Source organism: Leuresthes tenuis, unplaced genomic scaffold, assembly GCF_036924035.1.
Source record: "Leuresthes tenuis unplaced genomic scaffold, fLeuTen1.0.hap1 SCAF_7, whole genome shotgun sequence".
Lineage (NCBI taxonomy): Eukaryota > Metazoa > Chordata > Actinopteri > Atheriniformes > Atherinopsidae > Leuresthes > Leuresthes tenuis.
Genome location: NW_027325361.1, coordinates 13,238,109 through 13,262,556, shown reverse-complemented (window position 1 = coordinate 13,262,556; position 24,448 = coordinate 13,238,109). Strand labels below are relative to the sequence as shown.

Below are 24,448 nucleotides of genomic sequence, written 5' to 3'. Positions count from 1 at the left end.
ATGTTCATGACTGTTCAATACCAAAAACCAACAACACCTAATCAACTGATTTAATTCAAGAAAACATGCCATCAAATCGACCCGGTCCACTGTAGCCATACGCACCCCGTGCACCGCCATAATAAGTGGCGTCCTTTTGTCCTCCTCCGTGTTCACCCAGTTGACCTCAGCTCCGTGGGCCAGTGCCTCCGCCATGTCTGGCAGGCTGCGGGCACATGACGCCCAGTAAAGCTGGAGGCCCGGGCTGTACTCCTTGGGCTCGTAGAAAACCATCTCCTTACAGGGCGATGGAGGAGGAAGCTTAGTAGGCATGGGCGGAGACTCGGCTGCTTCTAGTAAAGACAAATGTGTGTAAAGTTTGTTTTCTCTGTTTCGCATTGAGAATTTGACATTTTGCCAAAAGGCACATTTATTAAATAGGCTTTGAAAACACTAACTTGAGTTTGGATTTACAAGCAGCTAAAAAAAACAAAAAAAACCAACCATTTTTATCATCTTATACTCTCTGTAAATGTTGAGGAAGTGGTATTAGCTCACTGGCAGCCATCACATGACAGTGACCATTATTCTGATATAATCTTAGTTGTGGCATCTTGCATTCTCATATCTCTCTCCAGCATCCCATTGTACCTCTCGTTGTTGTATAAGATGCTGAGACGCCTTCAAATGCAGGAATGTGATAACTGAGGCATGTCTTACCTGCATCTGGCAGGTTGTTGGAGGGGGTGGTGGCCAGCATCTCCCTGCTCCCATCAGCACTGTTCTGAATGCCACTGTCTGCACTTTTCACTGTAATGCAAACACTCTGAATCACTATATGTGGAAGAACATGAAGATGTTCTTCACCGAAGGTATAAAATAAATGGAGCACCCTCTGGTGAGTGTGTTTAAGATTGTTCTGCTGATACCACAGAGCAAAAATCACAAATTATGTTGGCCCACAATAAGCGCATTTATGTCTGTACTGTCAGTTCGTAATATCTTGCCTTTTCTTGACAAGCTTTTAAAGTTTCAGCAGCATTTTTACAGAAGGTGATCCTTATATTTTCTATACTCCAGGCATAAAGGAAAACAATAGAAAGAGACCTGGATGACCGATACCCTCCATCACCGTAAGATCCAGGTCCCTAAAAACCAAAAATATGACGACACAGATATAGTGCAACTGACCGAAACCATGAGTGAGAGAAACACTGCCCTTCCCCTCAGGAAACACATGGTACCCTCTAAAATGCTCTGAACATGACAACAAGGCTTTTTTTTATGCAGATCTGGATGAGGAAGGAACAGAGGAGTGGATAAAGAGTTGTTAGTCTACAACCAGCCCCAAAGCAGTGAATTCAAATGAGGAGGGAGGATGGAAAGCAAGCCAAACACTCTGCTTTTAGTACTTACTGCTCCTGAGCTTGTAGGAAGTGTCAAAGTAGGAGAAGAGTGAGTCAAGCTCGTCAGGACAGAAGAGAGAGTCGCGGCGGGCCTCCGCGCCGCTGGCAGAAGCTATGCGAGGGATGGTGGGAGTTTGGAAAATGGAGGGTGTAATTCAAGTGGTGAGGTAGGGTTGGGGAGTTTTAGGGTCGGCAATATGAAGAGGGGTTAGTCCAGAAAGCACATTACAGCCGGGGTGGGGGGATGAAAAGAGTGAGAAGGAGAGATTGAAAGAGAGGACAAGGAGGAAAGCAGGGCAAAAGCACAGATAATTAGACGACTGGCTCAGCTAACACTGGAAGAGACAGACTACAAAAAGCAATGCGAGGCAAAGAAGGTTCAGACATATGCTGTTCACAAAGAACACACAGTATGCCAGTCGGTGGACATTTTCCACTGCAAAGTCACATCACTGCAGTCACATCATTCATGCAATGATGCTTGAAGTGGTACAATAAAAAACACCCAAACTCTGAGGTCATGTTTTTATTTATTTCATAACCAGCTCATAAGGTTGGAGGGAAACAGGGAAAAAGGGAAATTTATGCTGTTCCACACTGTTCCTCATGTGTGTTGGGCATTCCAGATGTGAAAATAACGGAATATAAAACCCCTTAAATGACTTGTCTTAAACCGACTGTTGAATGTGGAGTTTGCTGGACAAAGTGGTCCAAAAGTCAATACAAGCCGAGACAGTTTTTTTAATATTCATGATATACTGACCCGACTGCCCAGAGACATTAGAACCGGGGCGAAGATTTGGAGTGGGTGGAGGTGGTTTTGGCGGCAGATGCTCAGAGCTGCTGCTCAGCCTCTTCTCCTGTTTGCTCAGAGAAACCACTTTGTTTCGAAGCTCCTCGTCTGACGGCCGACGGACAAACCGGCGATCCACATATTTGGCTTTGATGTAGGCCTCTACCTCGTGTCTGTTAGCAAACCAGAGACACTTTTCGTTTATTAGGTTACTTCAGCCTTTTTAAGTGCAATATATACAACCAAAAAAAAAAAAAAACAAAGCAAATCACCAGGAAATTAACCAGGTGAAGAATATATTTTTATCCAGGCAGAAAATATCTGAAAGTATCTACAAGCTGTCTACTGCTCTTGTACCTGGGGTCTCCTGGCTGTGGTTTCCTGGCTCCCAGCTCCTCTCGCCGTGCTTCATAAATCTGGTTGATCTCTTTGTTCCCCAGTTCACACATCAGCTGCAAAATGAGCAAATTTATATTATTGCAGCGGTAAATGAGAAGGTACAGAATATGTTAAACAGAGAAGGCAGTTCAGTTCAAGTAAGATTCTGAGAGGAGGCACATAAACGACTGCACATGAACCGTGTTAAACACACAAGCACAGTCACCTTAAGTAGTTCTGGCTCCCATGTATCCAAAGTTAAAGACCGGACTTTAGAGAAATGCACTCCCAGACTCCTGTAGATGAGAGAGGAATAAAAGCAATTTCATTAAAAAAAAAGGCTCAATGTTAAGAAGCTAAACTAAGAGCCGTATTAGCGTAGTTTTCAACAGGAAGTAAACACAAAACCTCCTTCTCAGTATGTGCGGAAACAACTTCTTAGATAAATGGTTCCTTGTCCGATCCTTTGCTTTGTGATCCATCTTTTTTCTTTTTTTTTTTTTGTTAATTAAATGTGTGGCATCATCTACAACAGATAGTTAAACTCCTTGAGATGAGCAGTTGGTGCCTTGAACATGCAGCAGAGGAAGAGGACACAAATGCTGGAAGCGGTTGATGATAATGTAACATTTCTTTACTGCACAGACGACCACTTGCACAGCTCGATAAAAACAAAACTTGAAAACCCTGAGCTGTTCGAAGGAAATCGAGCTTTTAACTGCACTTTTAAGTTCATTGATACGGTGTCACACATGAGGTCGTTTGAGCAGAAATGAGGGAATCGTGATTCCTGAAATCATTTCTTAATAAAGCCACCTTGGTTGGGGAATCGCAAAACAGATCAATTATTTTCATAGGCTGAAACATGGAACACAGCCGGTTATTACTGCTTTAAATGGGGAGTGTGGGAACTGTCCAGCTCACTTTTCATCTTGATTAAATTTCATCAGCTTTGCTCCTGCAATTAAAAGGTTGTCATAACATCCCAAGCAGACTGTGAGTTTCCATAACAAGCAGTTTACATTTCAGAAATCCCCAAAGACCAACCTTTTGTACAAGCCATTCACACCATCAGGCTGATGGAAAAGATCTTCCAAAAACTAACAAAAGCAAACATCCTTTTAATCGTTTCTAGTTTCTACAAAGTTGAAATGAACTCCGAATGAACTGCACTCGTGCAAAATGCAGGAAAAATATATCAAAGTGTTGAGTAAGTTTATATGGTTTCCTGAATTTCTATTTTCTGCAAAGAGTATCTTTGAGTTTGCATTACATTTAAATATGTATATTGTCTAATTAAGAGTTCATTTCAAAAACAATATTTATGTATACATACTAGACAAAAGAATACTACGGTTGCTTACCTGTGTATGCCAGAGCACTGTATACAGAGAGTGATGCCCAGATTGATGCTGGCCCAGCGGGGGTCCGGCTGACCACAGTCGCAGCAGCAGGCATTGCCGGGGATGGCTAAGACCTTCTGCAGAGCACTCTCTCCTTTCAGTGACCTCTCTTTTGGCTCCCCTCCGGAGTCCAGACTCCCCGTCGACGTTGATGACTTCCTGTCCAGCTTCTGACACAATGGGATAAACAGAGATGGGAAAATGCAACGTAAGAGAGGTATTCTTAATGTCATGGTGTACAGTTTGTCCTTAAAACAAAGCAGTAAACTGGAAAAGTTTGGAAAAGAATGAGATTTAAAAACTATCTCCCCGCAGATGCCGAAGACCGATCATCACCATCATCGATGATGGCCCAGTACCTAAGTGATATCCTTAAGAAATCAGAAAATCCAGCAAAGACCTGACATGGCAACAGAGAGGCACATCTGAGCCTGCAGCTGGTTCATATACTGTTCACCTCATCAGAAGGGCGACTGTCAGGGAGCTCATGTTAAAATGACGTTTCTTGTACTACGTTTTTAAGCATGACAACACATGAGATCCAGTTGTACTTGTTGGAGCCAGATGTGGATCCCCAACATCAAAGTGAGCAGTATGACCAACTGTCCCAACAAAGATTACAGCAGGGCATCTCTGTTTGGACAAAACGCTCAGTACTACCTGTTTGTGTGAGTAACTCAGTGTTTCTGATTGGTCGTAGGAGCAAATAATGGATACATTTAGGTGTCTTATGTAAAAATGTATCAATACAAAGTACCGTTAGCCCCTTTAGTCGCCTTTTCATTCAGTGCAACCATGAGGAATGTGCCTAAATAAGTTTGCAGATCTAATGCCAAAACTAAACAGAGAGGCATTTGAAACAGTTTCATTAACCACCTGCGGTTCAGATTTGTGCCCTTTTAGTGATAAAACAGTCTTGATTTTTTTATACTGGGCGCATTCCAAGCTTGAAAACTTTGTGGTGGATCCTATGAATGTTAAGCTTTACCATAAAAGGAAATGCTGCCTTTTACTAATTGTAATCTCCTTCTTCATATAAATACTGAAGTATGCGTGTGAATTTCTTTGAGCTTTGAGCGACGTTTAAGGTGATAACACATCATTTTAGCACAGCAGATAAGCCGGAAAACATGTAAAAACAAGCCGTGGGACCTTTAAGAGAGGAAACGAGGTGAAAAGGCAAGAGGTATGACAAATGATACAAGAACTGGACTGAAAATCTGTGGCAACGGGTCAAATCGAGTACTGAATCGTCGCCAGAGCCCAAACGTCAACATTTTTCAAGTAATGTGGGAACATCTTAACAGAGAACGCAACAAGTTCAGGCAGCAAGCATCTAAAGAAAAGCTATTCTTGACTATTCCTGAAGACTGCTTATAGAGGGTAAAAGAAAGCTCGTCTGTGGGGGGTTCAGGCTGTGTTGAAGAATAAAAGTGCTCATACCAGATATTGACTTTAAAACTCGCTACAAACTGTACAAGCTCCGTTTCTTCCTGTATAATATATATTTATAAGTTTCAATAAACCACTGCAGCTATTGTTACTTTACCTGGCAATAAATACACTTTTGATGGGTTTATCATTATCTATTTCATTTAGTTTTTCACATCACAATAAATGTATGCAAACTGATCCATGTTTTGTTTTTTTACCTCGACGTCGTCACCCTTGTCACGGAAGGCCGTGGCGATGCTGTTCTGGACAGCTTTAATCCAAGCCTGTCGCAGCTTCTCAGAGTCCGCCTGCATCATGCAGCTCCTGACGGGGGAAACACAGACATCACACAGCTGCCGTCAGCTGAGAATCACGTATGAGCATGTGGTGGAAGGTGGACAGACTGTCACTGCTGCTCCACTTTTTTTTTCTCCTTGCAATGATATTTGAGACTCAAACTTACTTGGTGGGCGAAACCACTTCAAAACAGAAACGTCGCTCGATGTCCTCACAGTGTTTGACTGTACATAGCCTCAGGTCTTCCACCACCACTGTGGGGTTGTCCTGAGGGAACAGCACACAAGTAAGATCCACATGCCACGGCTCACTTATTTTGCTACAAAATCACTAGAAACCTCTTAAATGTATACGTTCAGAAATAGCTTTGGTGTCTGAATTAAAATGGCGTGTAAAAAAAAAATTAAATAAACAAAAAGGAGCACAAGTAATTGGGAAAAACTGCAGAACCACTGTATTAACAATGGGCAGCAACTCCTGACTTTACTTAACTAAACTAAAAACAAACACAGCAGTGGTTTCCTCTGCACAAAACAACAGTTTCTGCCTTTAAGTGAGGCTGCGGCATGCAGCTAAAAATAAAAAGGAGGGATATTTGTGCTGGAAGTGAAACAGAGGCATATTTCAGTGTGGTCGACGTGGACCGAGTCACTTGACATACCTTGAATTTTTTCTGGTAAACTAGCTGATTGTTTTGGATGGAGAACCAACGTCTGAAAGTAGATCACATGTTTATTAGGAAAAACAGTCACATGCAGTCGCCAGTGATGCTCCTAAAACAACACGCTTTAGATCCTTTTGGTGTGGTGTGAGATGAAGCTGATAAATTCACTTTGTGGATTCAGATAAATATATACTCAGTGTAGATTGTTAATGAAAAAGCAAAGACACAGACCAAGTCTGTAAAGCAAATTAAATGTGTAACGGTTCTCTACATATTTGAGCTATGGATTAGTAAAGTCTAGAAGTATTTGGATATTTTGGACACATTTTGTCATCACCATAAGAAACAAATTGGCTGAAACTAAACAAGAAAGATGTGGCTGAACTGAGTCTTACAGAAATACTGCATCAACCATCTATAACTGCTAATTTCCCCAATAATTTTGGACTCTTAAGTGACTGGACACATTACCACAGTTCCTCTACCAAAGGAAAAGCACAGACAATGACATGTTATCATGGAAGTTTGTCTGTTTCTTAGCAAGATCATGCAAAATACTGTATTACAAAACCGAATTTAAGGGAAGGAACTCTGATGCTCTGATGTACACTTGTTAGGAGTGGTAGAAATATTTGAATACACATCCTTCAGATTGTGTTTTGCCTTAATCAGTTTGACTGTTGAAGTATTAATAACATTACATATCATACCTATTCCATGTCTTGAAGGCATTACTGGCCCTCTTAAATAGATAACCCTCCATGGCAATGCCATTGTCTGCATCCACGTTGTATTCCAGCTTGGTGTCATCGTTTGAGAAATCCTGAAAAACACAGTTGGGGAAAAAAAGAGCGAATCAAAGGAAGAAAGCAGACAGAGAAAGAAAGCAAACAGACAGAGTTAGAACAATGAAAAACACTGTATCTCTGGGGTGTGAGAGACTGCACTTTTATTAAATGTGGACTGTAACTGTAATGCAGTGCAGTGCAGAGCTGCTGCTCACACCGACCTTAATGTCAAATCAATCTGTCACAACATGTAATATATGAAATTCACTTATTGATCATAAACTGAACACAGATCCATTTGCATATGTAAAAAAAAAAAAAAAAAAAGAAAAAAAAGAAGAAAAAAAAAGTCACATTACTTATTATGAAAATGCAATTTTGCTCCCAAGAAACAAAAGAAAGACGCAATTGAACAGAGACGGTGCAACACCACATAAACACTGGAGAAAAGAAAACTCTGTGATGGAATAAATGAGGTATCACATTAGGTCTTATCCCACAGTTTTACAAGTTGGTAGTTTGTGAAACGTCAGGAGTAAAGCACTGAGGCGAGCGGTCATGCATCCTCTCCGTCAGTGACTCTGTAGCTTTGCTGTAACTCAATCTCATGTGTTGTCATGGGACTGCCCCTGTTGTCAGACTAGCTTTAACTACCCGAGTAGCTGTCACACTCTCCTAACACCCACCCAGCTTTTGCAGTTCAAGTGACATTATGCACCAGCGACACAAGCACACGCGTACACATGCATGCAAGTGTGTGTGTGTCTGTGTGTGTGTGTGTCCTTGTGGAGTCAATTTACAGCAAGCGTCAGCGTCTCCACGAGCAATTACAGCTCGATACATCAAGAGCTGGGGATTCGTCTTCTCCGTCGTCCTTCCAGAAACATCCCAAGTCTTTTCCAAACTCACTCTGATGATTAAAAGAAGTATTCTAAAAAATGATGCGAAAGCCCGTTAAGATCTTAAGAACAGGATATATATTCTGGGCATTTTAACGCTTAGGATATCACTGGCTTCGCTACAGGCTCGTGATCATTTCTGCTCTCAGCTGTTTTGCACACACAGGAAGTCATGGCCATTTTCTTCTCCATTTTTAGGTGAGTTTATGAACAACTTTAAAATGCTTGTTTCACACATTGAGCACTAAATTCATCCCGTCCCCGCTCAGTCTCCAGGCCGAAGCCAAAATATCAAACGAACAATAATACACAACACACAAACCTACAAGGAACTCAGTGAGTCAAACATCTCAGTCTGGCGATGACCTCAGAGATTCAGCAGGTGGTGACAATGACCACTACTTCCCGCTAACTTCCTGGGAAGGCAACTGTGCTAAACACAAGACTTTCACATAAACCTCTTGCCAGGGGAGGAAACTGCAAAACATTTTCAATTTCTGCACAGCCTATGTTTTTGCTCTGCTCATCTGCTTCCTTCCTCAACAGCCACATCAGATGCTGTCGGCCTGAAGTTCTACCTGTCACTGATCGAATTCATACACAGAATGTGCGTTTACTGTAGGATCATAAAGTCATTTTGAACTTCATCATCACCTCTCAAAGTTTTTTTAATTCACTTGCAGTGCACCCCTGGTTGTTGTCTCTTTATCCCTGCACACCCCTCCCTCTCATTGCCAGAATCTATAATTGTAAATGGTGAACAAGCTGAACAAGTTAAGCCCCGTTTTTTCCTACGGTGCTAGCGTTGAATGGATTTTCACGCATAAACACAAAGCGATTTTCCAGCATGACATAGACTGGGAAGTCAAGTTATTTTTGTTCCACAACGGAAACTAAATGTGTCTGTATCAAGTTTCTGAATAGAAGGACAATGGAAAGTAGCAGTTCAGCATTCACAAGCAATCTTTTTGCAATATAAGTAGATAATATTAAAGCCACAAAACTAAAAATTATTTACATATAAACTAAGCACGTATAGAGGCAAAACTGCCCTGGGCTCACGACAAAGGCTTACATACAGCACAACACTGTTGCTGCTGTGTGAAAACCTCTACTGGTTCTCTTTTTTAGAAGAAGTGGTTGAGAAATTTATGTGACCACCTAGGCTTGAGAAACTATTTCAATCCTGTGGCATAGACATACAAACAGGTAGTGGTCAAGCTATAAAGCCACAAAGCTGCTGTCCTTAGTTCCTAAAACTCATTGTAAATGTGTAATGTTTGTTTTAGCTTTAAATCCGACAGGCAGAAATGTGACAGCAAAGCAACAACAAACCAGCAACCAGAATCCACGGCAGCAGACACAGACAAGAACATCAACAAAAGCAACAACAGGGCGGCATCAAAATGTTACATGCTGCTGAATTATCAAGACATTAACACTGATGCAAGTGCTGCACTTGAAAATGAGGACATAGACAAAGGTGCACATATCAACACAAACACTGCAATGCAGTCCCATGGCATGTGCTGGGGAGGAGATGGCAGACTGAGGCAGGTGGGGTTACAACACATAAGTCAGATGGAAGTCGATGCATTGACTACGTACGGAGGTCGACCTCCAGGCACAAAAGCTGCGGCAGTCTGGTAAAAAGTCAAGCTCTGTCACCTCCTAAAACGTCACAGACAGATAGAAAAGAAATGTGCATATCCTGAGGCTAAAAAGGAGGAATGCATCAGTGAATCAGGGATTTTTCAAAATAATTAAAACTGTCCACACAAGCGAAGAAGCAAAAAGAAGAAGCAAAAACAAACATACACTGTTACTATAAGTAGCCAGTGACACTGTCACATGCACTGACGCATATCTAAGTCCTTATTGGATGCACTCACCAAATACCAAACATAATGAAAACGGCTGAAAATCTTCATTTTTCACAGATTTTTGCATGTGAGCCAGGTTGCATGTGTAAGCCCGTGTTCCTGTAAGACCGACAGATGGTCAGAGTCTCAGAGCCGCCATGTGTAGCATCTAATCTTAATGACTGAAGTCACTTGAAACAGTGGGACTCATCTCTTGCATAGACTTTCACCTCATCCTCTCCCGTGGCTGTGTATCTATCTAAACATTCACCACAGCCTCAGCTGCAGCTCCTCCTCCTGGGGACTCGTGCTCTAAGCAAAGGTCACCAGTGTGTGTAAGTGTGTGTGTGTGTGTCAGCGACGATAGTGTGACTGCTGGGTCAGAATAATTAAGTGGACCATGCAGAAGAGCCTGCGCATTAAGCAAATAGAAATACTTTAGTATTCAAGTTTTTTCCCCTCACTCGCTTAAACAAGCTGAAAATCTATAGCATCTGATCCTTTAATATGAACTGAACCGTTTACAGTTCATGCCTCTCAGGCAACTTCAGTCTATTTATGAAGAAAAGCGATCAGAGTCACACTTTTAAAAACCAATGACTCCAGAGCTGTTTCTTTATAAAGACAGAAATCTGTCTTCAGCCGGTCTCTAAGTTTCTCAAAGCCACTTTGACTCTTATGTCCCTGATCACATTGATCCTGAACAACACACACAGGCAGTGAGACGGCATACTAAACACAACCTCAGGATTCTTTTTAACCCCAGGAGGATGAGAAGTTTCAGCGACAGAATGATAACTTAACGCATGAATACACAGGCTGTAATGGCAGAGCAACCTCTTTTATAAACGGGGGGGGGGGGGGGGGGGGGGGGGGGGGGTCTCAGCTCGTCTTCTATTTGGTAGATCAGCGGTTCATTCCCCAGCCCCTCCACTTATCAAAGTGTCTTTGGGCAAAACACTGAACTCCCACGTTGCTGAGAAACATATTGGAAAGCACTTTAAAGAACCAAGATACAATTAAAAAGATTTTTTTTAAATAACTTTTGGACTATTTATGAAGGTGCAATGCGGACACGGAAAATGATTTGGACAGCATTAATAACTCATTTATACCAGATTTTAAACCACATTTTCTGGTACATAACCAGCTCCTTCATCCTCTGGTGTAGAAATGATGACCAAAAGTAAATCCCTGATGTCAACAAACAGGAGAAATACCAAAAGACTATACATAAAGTATAAGTGAATTGTATCACCTGTTACTGGCTTAGCATTGGTTTGAAGTACATACGGTGCAGCTCATAAACACCGGGTGTTGACCGATGGCAGACTTCTGTAAGTTGGTCCATCAGAAGACACAAGGAACTTAGTTTAGGTGTGTATTAAAAGAGTCAGGAGCAAAAGCTGCTCGTTTTATACAGAAGGTGAACTACACAAAAAGGGCCGTTATAAAATAAAGGATTAGAGATAAAGATAACTGAAAACGGACATGATATTCTAACTGCTACTACTGTAGATACTGTAGCATGATTAAGATCTGTAAATAACTGAAACCGACTGAGCATGAGTCATCCATTGGAAGCCAAGCATAGTAAGGCACACTGGTGTCAAACACTGTAAGTGTGATGAATGAACTGAGGCAGGCTTAAACAGTCATCTCCAAATAAACCAAAAACACACATGAACATTTAAAATCAGACAGAACATCGTATCATGCATGTTGCTCATTCACTCCAATCAACAGACGGCTCATTTGCGCGTCTCTGAAAATGCAGAAATGTCTGACCTTGGACAGCATGCATCCATGCAGACAAGTGACAGTGAGAGAGAAAAGAAAGACAAAAACAGCTTACCTGCAGAGCAGCCTGGGGTGAGAAGAGGAAGAGATGCAAGAAAAGAGGAAAAGGGCAAAAGTAGAGAAAAAGAGGAGAGAGTTGGTTAGATTCGTCTGTGTACAAGCAGCCAGACGGAGAGCGGAGAGAGCGAGCCCACATAAAAATAGCATCCAGATATATTTAGGAAGGGTAGGTGGAGGATAGGTGCTCAAGGGCAGGCCCACATACCATGACGGACAAAAGAGAGAGAAACAGGAAGGGTGTCAGATAAATAATATTACGAGAAGCCCAAAAAGACAACAGCTTGGTTAGGAAGTGGCAGATGCTGCGTGCACTTGTGATGCTGCATGATGTACAATTAAAGCTGCGGGCAGTTTACCACCCCGCACTGTAACATAACAACGAGTTCTAGAGAGTGCACAGGTGGAAATGAGCAGAATTTTTAAAGTGGGTTGAAGTAAAAGCAGAAATAGTGAAAATGAATAGCAAAAAAAAAAAAAAAAAAATCAGATGGGCGTAATTGAAACTCGGTGGTGCGATTAGGGTCGGCAGGACAGCTAAAACAGAGATGGGTGGATGCTGAAACTAAATCTAGTTTGTTTGGAAGCGGGTTTCCGTCAGCCGTCAATAATTCATGTCCGTGCGGCTGAGATCATCCTCTGTGATCGCTTTACACCTGGGGTGGAGTACTACCTTCATTCACTCAAATGACAAAGATACATTAAAATGGGGAGAAGAGTCCATCAGAATGCTCTTGTGAGCAGAAAAGACTCTCCTTTAAATTTCTAGGTTAAATTGTAGTTGAAAAAATGACTCAAAAGCTAATATGCCCTTCATTTGTTTAAGGTGTAAATGACTGCTTTGCACTTGAGAGCTCGACTTCTCTGACAATAAGAGTAAAGAAATCTGCCATCCTCAGCGAGTTAAAGCTTTAAAAGCCTGTAACAGATTTGAATGGCAGCTCCCGGCTCTGATCGGAGTGTTCAGAGAGTCAACAAACAACGAGGCAGGTTCTATGGTTCAGGGAACCTGGCTTCAGTAAAGTTCTCTGATGTTACTTTCAATGGGAAGACAGCTCAGTGCAAGAAGAAAGGCTTTATGGCAAAGGCAAGAGGAATAAACTGTCAAAAGCTTACCACAGATTCAAGGTGTGCCCTTTCAAGGTTGACCACACAGTCAAGTATATCAGTGCTTTTGTGTTTTTTCAAGCGGCTGCTCAAAGAATAGAGCAAATGTTCATGCTAAATATCCACACTTGTGCTGCTAATTATGCAATACTAGGTGTTAAATTCATGAATACCATTTTGTTTGGAAGCACTTGGAACAATTTTATTTCAAACCTGAGGGAAAGAAGACAATATTGTGAGTGTGTATGCACCTTTTGTTGGATGGTGGAGTGCTTCTGCTCCATGTCCCTCTTCTCTTTGGCAGCATCAACCACCAGCTGGTCCAACTGCAAGAGACCAAACAACTGATTAGCCAAGCTTACCAAACCAACTGTTCATACACATTTCATTCGATGACAGCTTCGGCTTTTCGAAGGAGAAATATGTACCGAATTAATTTTTTGGATCTGTCATCATCACACAAGTATGGAAAACATCCCAACGACTTATCATCGAGTTCTGGCCCAATGAAATGAGAGATGGATCCTGCAACTATACCTAAAAGAGGATAGGGTGTGTAGTGGAGAGAAAAATGACCACGGCAAAAGACCAACTCTTCCACTGGCTAAACTGAGACAAGCCACACCGTCTCCTCTAAACAAAATCGAGTATGCAGCGAAGGCTCCATCGTGTGTGAAATTGGATGGGAGATGATTGATTCTCCTCATCCCTGAAAGTAACAACTGCATGAAGAGAGGAAAATAAAGGCGCTTTTGAGCAGAAAAGACTGTTACAAAAAAAAAAAAAGGCTTTTAACAGAGTGCTGGGGGTCGTACGGCGATGCTGAAAATGTGCCAGTTTGCCTTAGAGCAGTGACATTCTTTTCTGGGTCTTTTGATAGTCTGTTGCTGCAGTGTGACCTAAATCAGCGTGTCTCAATCCTTTACACAAAAGAATCAGTGTCTGATTAGAGGTCAATGTATGAAGGGGGGGGGGGCGTTCAAAGTTTCATCAGCAAGCTACAAACACAGATCCCTGCAAACTGAAAGATTTATCTACAAGTCACTTTTAAAAAGGAAAAGAACCAGAAGTTATTCTTCAACTTGTTTCTCGATTATACACATTTTATATTTAACACCGTCTTGGTAAAATGACACAGAGTTACTTTCCCCCCCCACGCATGCTGTTACAGTTTGTCTTGCTGGTTGCAGCATAAAATGCAGAGTGAGCAAAAGCTGCATTTGACTAAAGTCACTGAAGCTAAAAAGTTAGGAGCTCAATGCAAAAACATGAGCTCCAGTAGCAGATATGAGTCCCATACTTAAAGATGTAGACTCTCTCAGCATGTTTACATGCACAGGTGAGATGTGGTCAAAGCTCGACTTGGCCAGTTAATCCGACCACCGTCCTTGTCCTATTATTCCTGTCCTCAGTTATTAATCGATGCATGTCTGACACTGTGATGCATTGGACTGCTGGAATAACATTCAAGACGCCCTGCCGCCTCTAACTTTGTTTGTCAGAGATCATCATACATGTCAGTTTGTCTGAATTCCCTGCACAGAGCACCCAGACCCATTTAAGTCGAGTTAAGCTGCATTACGAAGGTCGAAATCAAACTCCGAGAAGCCCAATTTTCGACCAAACGCGTTTACAAACGTTTGTTAAAAGCCTAACTAACGCGATAATTCATGTTTTTTCGGCGTCATGTGAACCTGATCACTGAAAACAAAGCCAGACTATGCGAAAGTTAAAAAATGAAGCCTGCATCAAGTGATATGGACAAGAACAAAATTCCCATTTCACACAAAAATCTAAGCGCCGTCTCTTGTTTTGCCAGACGTGTCTTAGAATTTTTTGGACTGCATAATAAAGACAGAAAAACACATCTGTAGACCGTCGTTGGTTTTAGAGAAACCCATAAGGGCCGTCACAGAGCCAACCCCGCCCTCTCTGTATCACAACTTTGAGTTTCTGCTTTTTGAAGGTCTGCAAAAGTTTCACACATACATTCGGCTCCTTTTTGAAGGTGCAAAGATTTGCTTTTATTTTTAGCAAAACAACATTTTTTAAAAAAAAGAAGAAAAAAAAAAAAAACACAAAATGCCCTTTCTTTGGTCGACATTAAAAAAAAAAAAATGCTGCTGGCTGACAGTTAAAGAAAAGACACTATTTGAGGGGCCTTTTGTTTTGTTTAGAACGGAAATGGGTGGAAGAGAGAGGGGCAGCCTGATAACATCAGATGGGAAGTATTTTTCCCTGCTGCACCATGGCTACGAGTCCAGTGCACTCAATGCCGTCTATCTGCTGCTAACTGAAAAGTCAAGGTGTGTGTGCATCCCTTTGCATATTTTCCTGACAGTGACTCACTTATCTCCAACATCTTATTCATCAAACCCTATTGATAATTTGTCGCTCTGCTTACATCACATCTGACATGCAGCTACGATGACCAGCTTTCATGATTCATGGAAAAGCTACAGAAGATCCCTTTGACAAAAACACACTCACATGCATTCAGTCATAAGGCTCCCTGTCATGGAAAGATGCAATCTGAAAAAAAACTCTTACATCTACAGAAGTCGGCTTCCGTCAGGGCGGCAGAAAAAGTGGCAAAGTGGACATGAATCACTGCGAGTCGTCGTAAAAATCCGAACAGAACACCAGAAGTCTTTTAAAGGCAACGAGTCGGCTGACGCTGGATCATGGCGCTCCATCCCCAAACTGACGGTGACTTTTCATTTCAGTTACTGAGCCATTGTGTATAAAACCGCTCAGTGACTCAACCACAGCAACAGTACCGCTAAAGTCTTTGGTTTTCTGCATCTGCTGAGTCAAACCATCTTTCCATTTTCTTCTGCCCATCTCTCCTTTCATTGTTCGAGTTTCTAGACTTAACTGCTATTTCTTTTCTTGTCTCCCAATCCCAAGCAAACCAACCGAACTATGCATCACTTTCCATCCATGCCAGGGGAGCAGCTTTCTTCTCAAAAGCTCTGATTACACCATAGTTACAAACTACAACAATTATTTTTTAGTGGCAATTACTCCCATGATCAGTTTCTCATTGCTATAATCACAATACCAGACCTGTTGACAGCTCCTCCACACCTCCCTGCACAGCCTCTCCACCTTCTTCAGCTTCATGATGGAGAGGGGAAAAGATATAAAGCACAATCTCCTTGTTGCCGCTTCCCAGAGCTCGGCCTCTGATCCTCCTCTGCTTTTGGTTTTGCTTTGCTCCAAATTCAGTGCGACGGGCTTGTAATCCACTGCAGTTACACTCCAGTTGTTCGTTGGTTTGGCACCAACTCTCTCTTTCTTTTTTTCCCTCCCTCTCCAAGGTTTGGGTCCTCAAACTGTCTTTTCTTTTTTTTTTTTATTCTCTCCCTTTTTCCTCACCATTCCTTTCTTTTCTCGCCTTCAGTCCTTCAAGTGGCGCAGCCTCGGGCTTACAGTCCATGCCCCTTCTGTCTGCCTCAGACAGTTTTTGCTTTGAGAAGATTACATTCTGCCTCTTATCCCTTTCCTAAAATCTACTTTTCAAAGTTGTTCCCGTCTTCCCCCTTCTGTTTCCTCTTTCTCTTACTTATCACGAGCATCAGAGGACTTTAGAGAATGAGGGTAAAAAAACAAACAAAAAAAATCCTACGAAATTGGTCTTCAAACACAAAAACCCCCACAGTCTTCTTCTCAAACATCACATAAACATGTGTTTCTCCGCAGAAGTGCACACCACAACTCCTCACTCTAAGGCTACTCTCTTCTCTTCCTTGATCTTGCTTTTACGATTGAGGACCGTTGCCTGTTCTACCTCCTCAGCCTCATAGTCAACCATTTATATTCCACAACCTTGAGCATCATTCTCGAGCGTCTTTGCCGTGTCCGCTCAGCTGACTGTCGACTCTGAGAGTCTGCCTGTGGGAAAACCCTTTTCCAGCCCTCTGACCGCTTTCTTCCTCATTCCTGTCGACTGGAACAGCAACTCCACTGTGATAACAATCTTAAAGTCGCATTCAGGCGGTGTTCTGGCTCAGAGGGAAGGCTCTGTTTATCAGAGGATACATACGGATACGCACACAGCTGAAAATTCAGTTGACGCACACACGAAAAAAGAGCAACACACAAGCACACATAAACACTGATGAGATACAAGTATAAACAAATTGTGGAGATGGGAGTCGTCTGGGGGTGAAAACCTGACATTAAATCGCAGCGATGCTTATGGTTGGGTAACATCCCGTTATTCTACAGGATAGCGACATATTGCCATAACCAGAGTTTACCAACAAACATTGTTTTGTCATACAGTGACTGATGAATGGAGAAAAAAATTACTCAAACTACATGACTTATACTTATACTTATAGTAGAAGAGATCAACCATTTGTGTGTCCAATCGCTGGTAGTCAACCTCATCACTAAGTGACATAACCGAGCTCCTTCTGGTCTCCTGCTCCATCTCTGTGCACCCAATGTCACATGGAGACAAGCTAACTATGCGGCCATTTTTAAACGTCATTTTCTGGAAATATCTTCCATTTTAGAGTGAGTGGACAAAACAATTCAGTCCATATAATCAAACTATATTTATCTTGCCTAAATAACACAAAGTGTTTACTGGTGACGCTGCTCTGTTATATAAACTCAGCAAACAGTTATGCTGCAAGTCTTCTGAAAATAGCCCCACGTTTGTTGATATTCATAAAATTTGTTTATTTCATCGTACGCCAACACTGCAAAGGATGTCAATGGCCAACGTGTGTACATTTTCTTGTCCGTTATCAAACTAACAATAGAGGAAGGAAAGGTGAGGCAGATATTTTTATAAACTCTTACAACTGCTGAACATCTCCTGACCAAAACCCAAAGTGGTGACACACTTGACAGCAACCTGAACTAAGTGTGTGTAAAAAGGAGCTTGTACCTGTCCTCCGAGCTGTTTCATAAGAGGCTGAAGTTCACTGAAGAGGTCATAACCTTGGTGGAAGAATGTCAGATGGGCGTACATGAAGGACAGCATCTATATTTTAAAAAAAAGATGGCGATTGGTTAAGAAGCCTTCAAGCAAGTCAAACAGGCCATTTAAAGTGATTGAAAGGAAAACTTACTGATTTCAGTATTTCTGATCTTCTCTTAGACTGCAGCACGTTTATCTGGAAATTTAAAAAAAACGCAGCAGTGAGATGTGTGAAAAGACATGCAAAGACAAGAAAAACAGCAGTGAAAACCTCCAGAGAGGAGACACCTGAGAAAAATGCACCGAGAGAAAGTAGAAAGTATCCCTGTGAATGAGAAAAAACATTTAAAATAATAATAATATACTTTAAAAAGAAGGAGAAAGAAACCTGACATGAAGCAAAAATAGCAAATCAAAGCAAGCTGACAAGTGTGAAATGTCTAATATGGAAACTGAAAATAAAAAAGAAATATCTCCCAAAGCTTTTCCAGACAGCACTTCGTCATATGAGCACCAGGGGGAGCCTAACGTCTCGTGTTTATCTCAGCGTGGCCCTGCTGCATCATCGCCTCCCGTCTTCTCCTTTGTGTGTGTCCGCGTTAATGGCAGACTCTGCTTCTAGTTCAGTCAAATTACTATTGTGCTGTTTGTCTGGCCTCGGGGGGAGGTTATTTTAGGCTAATGTTGCTGTGAAGGGGTACATTGTGGAGGAGTTAAAAAACAGATGTTGAGCTTCATTTAGTGTGAAGCAGGCACCGTGTTGATGCGTCCCGCTACCAGGAAAAAGCTTCTAAATTTCCTGGAGCCATCTTGAGCTTATGAACTGACCTTGGCCCAAGAGGTTTCTTGTTCACAGACATGAAAGCAGGGTCGCCGCGCTCCAATGCATCAGAGAACAGAAGTTGGAATCCCTTTTTGTGGCCAGCAACAATTTCACGGTTGCAAGAAGTAAGGCAGTGCTGACCACACTTATATGTGCATAGAGATGTTAACTCCCATCCTGGGAAGGAAGCTCATTTTTCCATCTCAAAGCCAAAGTAGCTGATGCATCACGACTTTTACAAGCCCCCTCCCTCCCTTGATTACAGACAGTTAGTAGTTGTGACGGGAGCAGCACCCCGAAATGATGCAAATTTTGTTGGCATGGTGCAAGATGGGGTCAAGACATCAGCCACAAGCAAAAGTTACGAGCAATTAGCTGGTAATTGGTTGTTAAGTTGTGGTGATTTCATTCTTGTAAGACTGAGAGGATGCAGAGTTAAAATCTGCCTCTATCCAGTCATGTAAAACTTGCAAACGCATGGGAAAAAAAAACACAAAAAAACCCCACAAAGCTAAAAATTCTCACTTAAGTCCGGTAAGAGTTAACACAGCTTCTGCTTTTCTGTTTCCAAATGGTTTCTATGTTAGGGGTAATAGCATATTAGTCAGAGTAATGTCAGCTTTTACCGCTTAGAATATCTTTCATCCCACAACATCGTGTTGTTCTCCGTTTCAACAATGGTCAATCAGACAAACCCTGAACTTTAAATGTTTTATTATGCAGCTCAAAGTGGCTCACAGTGGTAAAAGAAACGTGCTCCATTCTTAAAATCTCATGAATACAAGTCTGGCTTTGCGAGCTCTGGTATATTTTTCTTCTCCTACCATCTTGTGTGTCACTTCAAACTCCACACTGTGTAATTAAGCTAAAAAAGCTGCAAAAACAATCTAAGGAGGACAAAATGCAGCTGAAATCGGTCTCAAATGTTTGCTGCGAGCGCAGCTGCAGTAGTAGGCAGCATTCTTTTAAAGTGCTGACAGCACTAACCAAATGTGAAACTTTACAGGAGATCCATTTAAATCAGCTGAGCTAGCTGCTAGCTTAAAGATTTCCTGTAAGCATACTCATAGAAACTCAACTAATTCCTCACAGCCAGGCCTAATTTTAGAGTGATTATATAATGGGCTGCAGCAGACTGTTAAACCCATGTGGAAGCCTGCTTTTGGGTTTTCTATTCACCATCTGGTTGGGAAGCAAACCGTGTTTGTATTGTTGGTTCTCTTATAAGGAGATTCAAGAAAAAGGGCTGCAGCTGTTTTTATCAGAAACCATAAAGAATTCATCGGAGCTGCTGAGGCTCAATGGATACCAAAGGCCCAGCTGACTTAATATTGCATTGTGCTTTATGATGATTTTGTTGGGTTTTTGTTTGTTTTTTCCACATAATAACTAATTAGTTTTAATATCAATACCATGAGCATTGTGCTGAGGGTACAAACTGCTTCATTCTTTTAGATAAATCCACTCAGATATAAAACAGGATCAAACAATGCTCTGGTTTATTCTTCCCTCTGCTGCATCAGTATGCTCTTTATTAAGTTCCTTATCCACATACACAATGGCTAGAGAAGTTTTGTACGTGAGGGCGTCCAGCTCAGCTTTTATTTTTAAGCTCCTCTGTTAAGAACTGCATGTCAGCAATGCTGTTACATAAAAAGATTGATTGAAAAATCACTTTCAGGAACACAATGTGCTCTTAAATGGCAATGTAGGATTTGGGCTGAAATATCTCTTATGGCGTGAATGCTTCTGTCGCTTCATACAAATGACAAAGTGATCTCTCTGATGATGATGATGTCATTTGTAAGGTACAGAATCCAACAGTGAGTCACTGTACCTGTAAGACGTAGTCGAGGACAATGTGTCGGAAGCACTTGCGCGTGGCAGTGAGGATGTGGGTGGCTTCCTCCACCTCGTGCTGCTTGTTACGGGGTGCCTGAGCGTTCTTGATCAGCGCCGCCTCCTTCTCCTCACTCACTTTGTCAAATTGTTTCTTGGCTTCTTTGAACTTACGAATGTCACTGCAAAGGAAATGAGGAAGAGAAGCTTTGTTGTTCAACTCTTTTCGAAAAAGCAGCGTAATCTAGAAACAAATCAAATTCAAGATATTCATTGATGAGAATGCAAAATAATAATTATGATTACATAAACATGATACAGCTTTTTTTTTTTTAAAGGAACAAATAATCCAATTTATCAGGTGATATTATTCACATATAATGTTATTTATCATATCACCCAAGTTGGGTGGTGCTACTTGAGAAAGGCCCATACTTTTTATATTTTTGTATGCCGAACTTTATTAATAAAGTAGTCAAAAACCACAAGTGGTGTCACATTGTCAGGCATTAAATTCGATTCTTATACAGTATGTGAAAGAAATACCTGCAACAAAAAGCCCTGCAACACATTCAGTGGGATTCTCACATAACGCCAGGATAAACTTGCAGTCATTTTTCAATACATTTCTCTTTATTCGAGACAGCCTTGTAAGGTGAAAGGTGAAGTGGTCCAAGTTATCTTTAATATGAATGAACCTAAGCATGGTCCGGCAAAAGAAGCACACAAAGGTCAGAGGTAATTCCATAAATCTGGAAAACACTGAGGGTTAAGACAAACAAAGGTGAAGCTGAAACGACTTGACCTGGCTCTAAGGAGTGTGCATTAATGAAAACGAGCCCCACACAGTTTCCTGGTGTTTTTTTGACCAGTGTGAGATTATTACACGCACCAGTGTTAAAAGGTAGCGACTAAGTAACTGTGGGGAAAGATATTTCCCAGCTTTCTCTTAGAAGCAGGAGTGCTGCTGATGTGGATTTTCAGCCCTGATGTGCCTGGGGCCAAAAACAAAAAAAGCTGTTTAATCCTTATAATGCAATAAAGCAGAGCTGCTGCTGCCTTCTGTAATTACACCTACAGTCTGAAAATCTGAGCTGAGGCTTGAAACACAAAGATATTAGGTCCCCGAATTAAAGAGACATTTCAACTGTTTTGTGTCTTCATGTTGAGTTTGCTGCACCTCCTGCTCCAACGCTCTGTTGATCATTTAAAAAGTTTTTTCTTTTTTTTTTTTTTTTTTTGTTCACACCGACTGCGTAACTGTGTTCATCTTAAATATGTCCCGAGTTCTGACTGCTCAGGCAGTTTTCTGATATTTTTTTGTGGTCAAATACTCACTCTTTCACAAATGTCTGCAGCTGTGTCTTGATTGATCTCTGGGCCTGATCGAATAATATCTGCAAAGAAAGAAAAGGAGTGAGGGGTCGCTCATTTATACTGAATCATCCATTTAGTCAGATAAGCTATTTAGGCAGAAGACACAGAGTAATTTCTCAGGAAAGAAACAAAAGGCTGATAACTATAGCCCCTTTCCCTTCGCTTTCCCTTAACTTTCCCTTTCCCCATTCAGCATCTCGGTTTCGGAGGATTTTTTTGTTAACATCACAGGGTGCAATTAAGCTGTTAAATTTACACAAACACACAGACTCTTGTAAACTCCCCTCATAAAGACATAAACACAAGAAATTACGTGATTTGCTGATTTTTGCCTGTGAGTCATATCCTCATTAACCTGCATGCCTCCTTAGAAAATAGCTCACAAGGGGAAAAAAAACAAAACACACCCACAAGCACTTTAAGTAGAGCTTTAATGCAATTTTGTTGTGAGACAAGACAATATGAGCAGTGTGGCTGAAGGAGGCCACCACTGACAAACACATTGAGCACTGTGTTTGAGCGGATCATGTGCTGAAAGATCGCTGAGTGGCAGAAACCTATCAGACTGTCAGCTGATGTGGTAACAGAACCCTGTGATGAGTAACAGTCGCAGGCCTGCACTGTGGCTCGCAGAAGCAATCAGAGGCCCACTCTGAGAGGCTAATAAGAGAACTTGGTGAGGTTGGACTAAACTGCTGAGTCATTTCCCTAACTAGTTTAGAAGGCATGCGATATCTTCTCTTCTTTCTTTCAGGGTTAAACTTGCCAGTGTTGCAGTCTGTCTCAAAGGCTAAAGCAAGACTTTCTATAGCAGCCAATTCAACTAAATCTGAGCAGGCTGCTTTGAACTGAATAATACAACTCCCAAAGGGAAACTGTAGTGATGCAGCATTAATTGTGGAGGAAATATTCATTTTAAAGAATGGACAAAGTTGGAAGTGTACCAGATAGGCCTAGTTTAAGATCTACAAGGATCACGTGACTGCATTGGTGTGTTGTGCGTGTTGCCTGGCAACAACTGATCTGATGAAGCCACACTCCAGCAGGGAAGGTCAACAAACATGAAGCTACCAAAATAAACCAGGCAAAAGCTCTCCGACAGAGTTCAATATCTGGGGTGCAGAAAGGCTCCATCGAAGGGACATGTCCAGGATAACAGAATCTGTTACTCCTGTCGCTCTGTCTGCAGTCTCTGTCCGCCCGTACAGACTGAAAGCTACTCTGCCCGTTATCCAGCTTTATGAGCTGTTCCTGCATGTAAACAACTCTCCTGCTGGCAGAACAGATATCAAAGAGTGCCTGAAGCAGAAATTGCTTTGTGGGCTTCTACATTTTTGAGAAGTTACACTCAAAATATGAGCAGTGGATGGTGGGGTCCGTAGAAGGAAAGCTTTCAAATTTGAACATATCCCCATTCTGCTTCCGGCTCCTTTCAACTGTGCCTGTCACATGACACAGAAGCAGTATGCCACACAGTGAGGTCACCATCTGAACAGTAATCAAGCAAGACATGGACAAAATTAGGGACTTCCTATGTGTTTCCTACTCATTTTACAACAGAAGTCAAAACAATGAAGGAAGTGAACTTTTAAAAAAGTATCAGGTGTTTTTATATTCGACCAATGAAGCTGACATTACTGCAAAGAAGCTACAAAATCCACAAATCTGGATGTTTCACTTTCAGCCCAACACAACCGAGATGAGTGCCACCAACCCAGTATCTGCCCCACGTGTGAAATACGTGGGTCAAAATCTTTCCTTTTGTTCTTGAGTTGGGCTGTTGAATAACGGCCAGAAACTTTAAGATGTCACAATGGAGTTGACATTTAAAAAAGTTTAAAAAGTTTCAAACATTTGTGAACTCTCGTCTAAAAATTTAAACAGGTTAATATTCCGTCAAGGTAAATGTCTGCACCAAGTTCGAAGAAATGGGACGGACATACCGATAACTGCAGGGCCAACATGACAACAACATCAACATCATTCCCCCAACCAGAGGCATTTCAATGCAACTCTAAAATCCAGTGACATTTCACATATTGCAAGATGCAAAACCGGTATTTTCCATTCGATGAATTTTGAATTTACGAGTTGACCCAAAAGCAGAATATCTGAGGTGTCATCTTATCAAACTTGACGGACAAACGAAACTGAGATTCCATTCAAACACAAAGGACACATTTTAAATAGAAGCAACGCTGGCTTTTGTTGTCGGTTATTTGAACAGAGTGCAAGGCCAAAGACAGCGCAGTGCTGGCTGGAAACTCGCTCTGGACATGACATCCAGAGCTAATGGAGACAAAGACTTGACGAGGAAGATCACAAGAGAAACCTTCACTGCAAAGCAAGAGCCTCTGGCTAATCCTGTGCCTCCTCCTCCTCCTCCTCCTCCTCCTCTCAGCATTTAAGTTAGTCTTAGTGAGAGGACAAACACAGGAAAGCAATGGCTCTATTTTTAAATGTCAGTTTAATGCCGACAAGATACTGACAAGTAAGCTGTCTAAGTATAGGACTCGGAGAGAAAAGTAACATAATCAAGTTCGGAACATTACATATCAAGCGATGGAGTCTCTAAAGCCAAAATAACGCCTATATTAGCCTAA

The 24,448-nt window shown here is 41.6% G+C and overlaps 1 protein-coding gene across 4 annotated transcripts in view; it reads right to left on the bottom strand.

Annotated features, from left to right (window-relative positions):
• Positions 1-24,448, bottom strand: part of acap2b (ArfGAP with coiled-coil, ankyrin repeat and PH domains 2b) — a 45,202-nt gene that overhangs the window by 5,396 nt on the left and 15,358 nt on the right. The window contains exons 5-20 of one of the 4 annotated variants that reach the window (XM_072389363.1): positions 21,807-21,865; positions 20,467-20,650; positions 17,958-18,002; positions 17,774-17,869; positions 13,119-13,193; positions 7,065-7,177; positions 6,352-6,403; positions 5,857-5,957; positions 5,612-5,717; positions 3,921-4,129; positions 2,783-2,852; positions 2,536-2,630; positions 2,149-2,351; positions 1,396-1,497; positions 700-789; positions 106-332 (exon numbers count right to left, since the gene is read on the bottom strand). In XM_072389363.1, coding sequence (XP_072245464.1) covers positions 106-332; positions 700-789; positions 1,396-1,497; positions 2,149-2,351; positions 2,536-2,630; positions 2,783-2,852; positions 3,921-4,129; positions 5,612-5,717; positions 5,857-5,957; positions 6,352-6,403; positions 7,065-7,177; positions 13,119-13,193; positions 17,774-17,869; positions 17,958-18,002; positions 20,467-20,650; positions 21,807-21,865 — 1,827 coding nt within the window. The remainder of the gene's footprint in view (positions 1-105; positions 333-699; positions 790-1,395; positions 1,498-2,148; positions 2,352-2,535; positions 2,631-2,782; positions 2,853-3,920; positions 4,130-5,611; positions 5,718-5,856; positions 5,958-6,351; positions 6,404-7,064; positions 7,178-13,118; positions 13,194-17,773; positions 17,870-17,957; positions 18,003-20,466; positions 20,651-21,806; positions 21,866-24,448) is intronic. The other 3 variants (XM_072389364.1, XM_072389365.1, XM_072389366.1) reach the window with 3 other exon arrangements.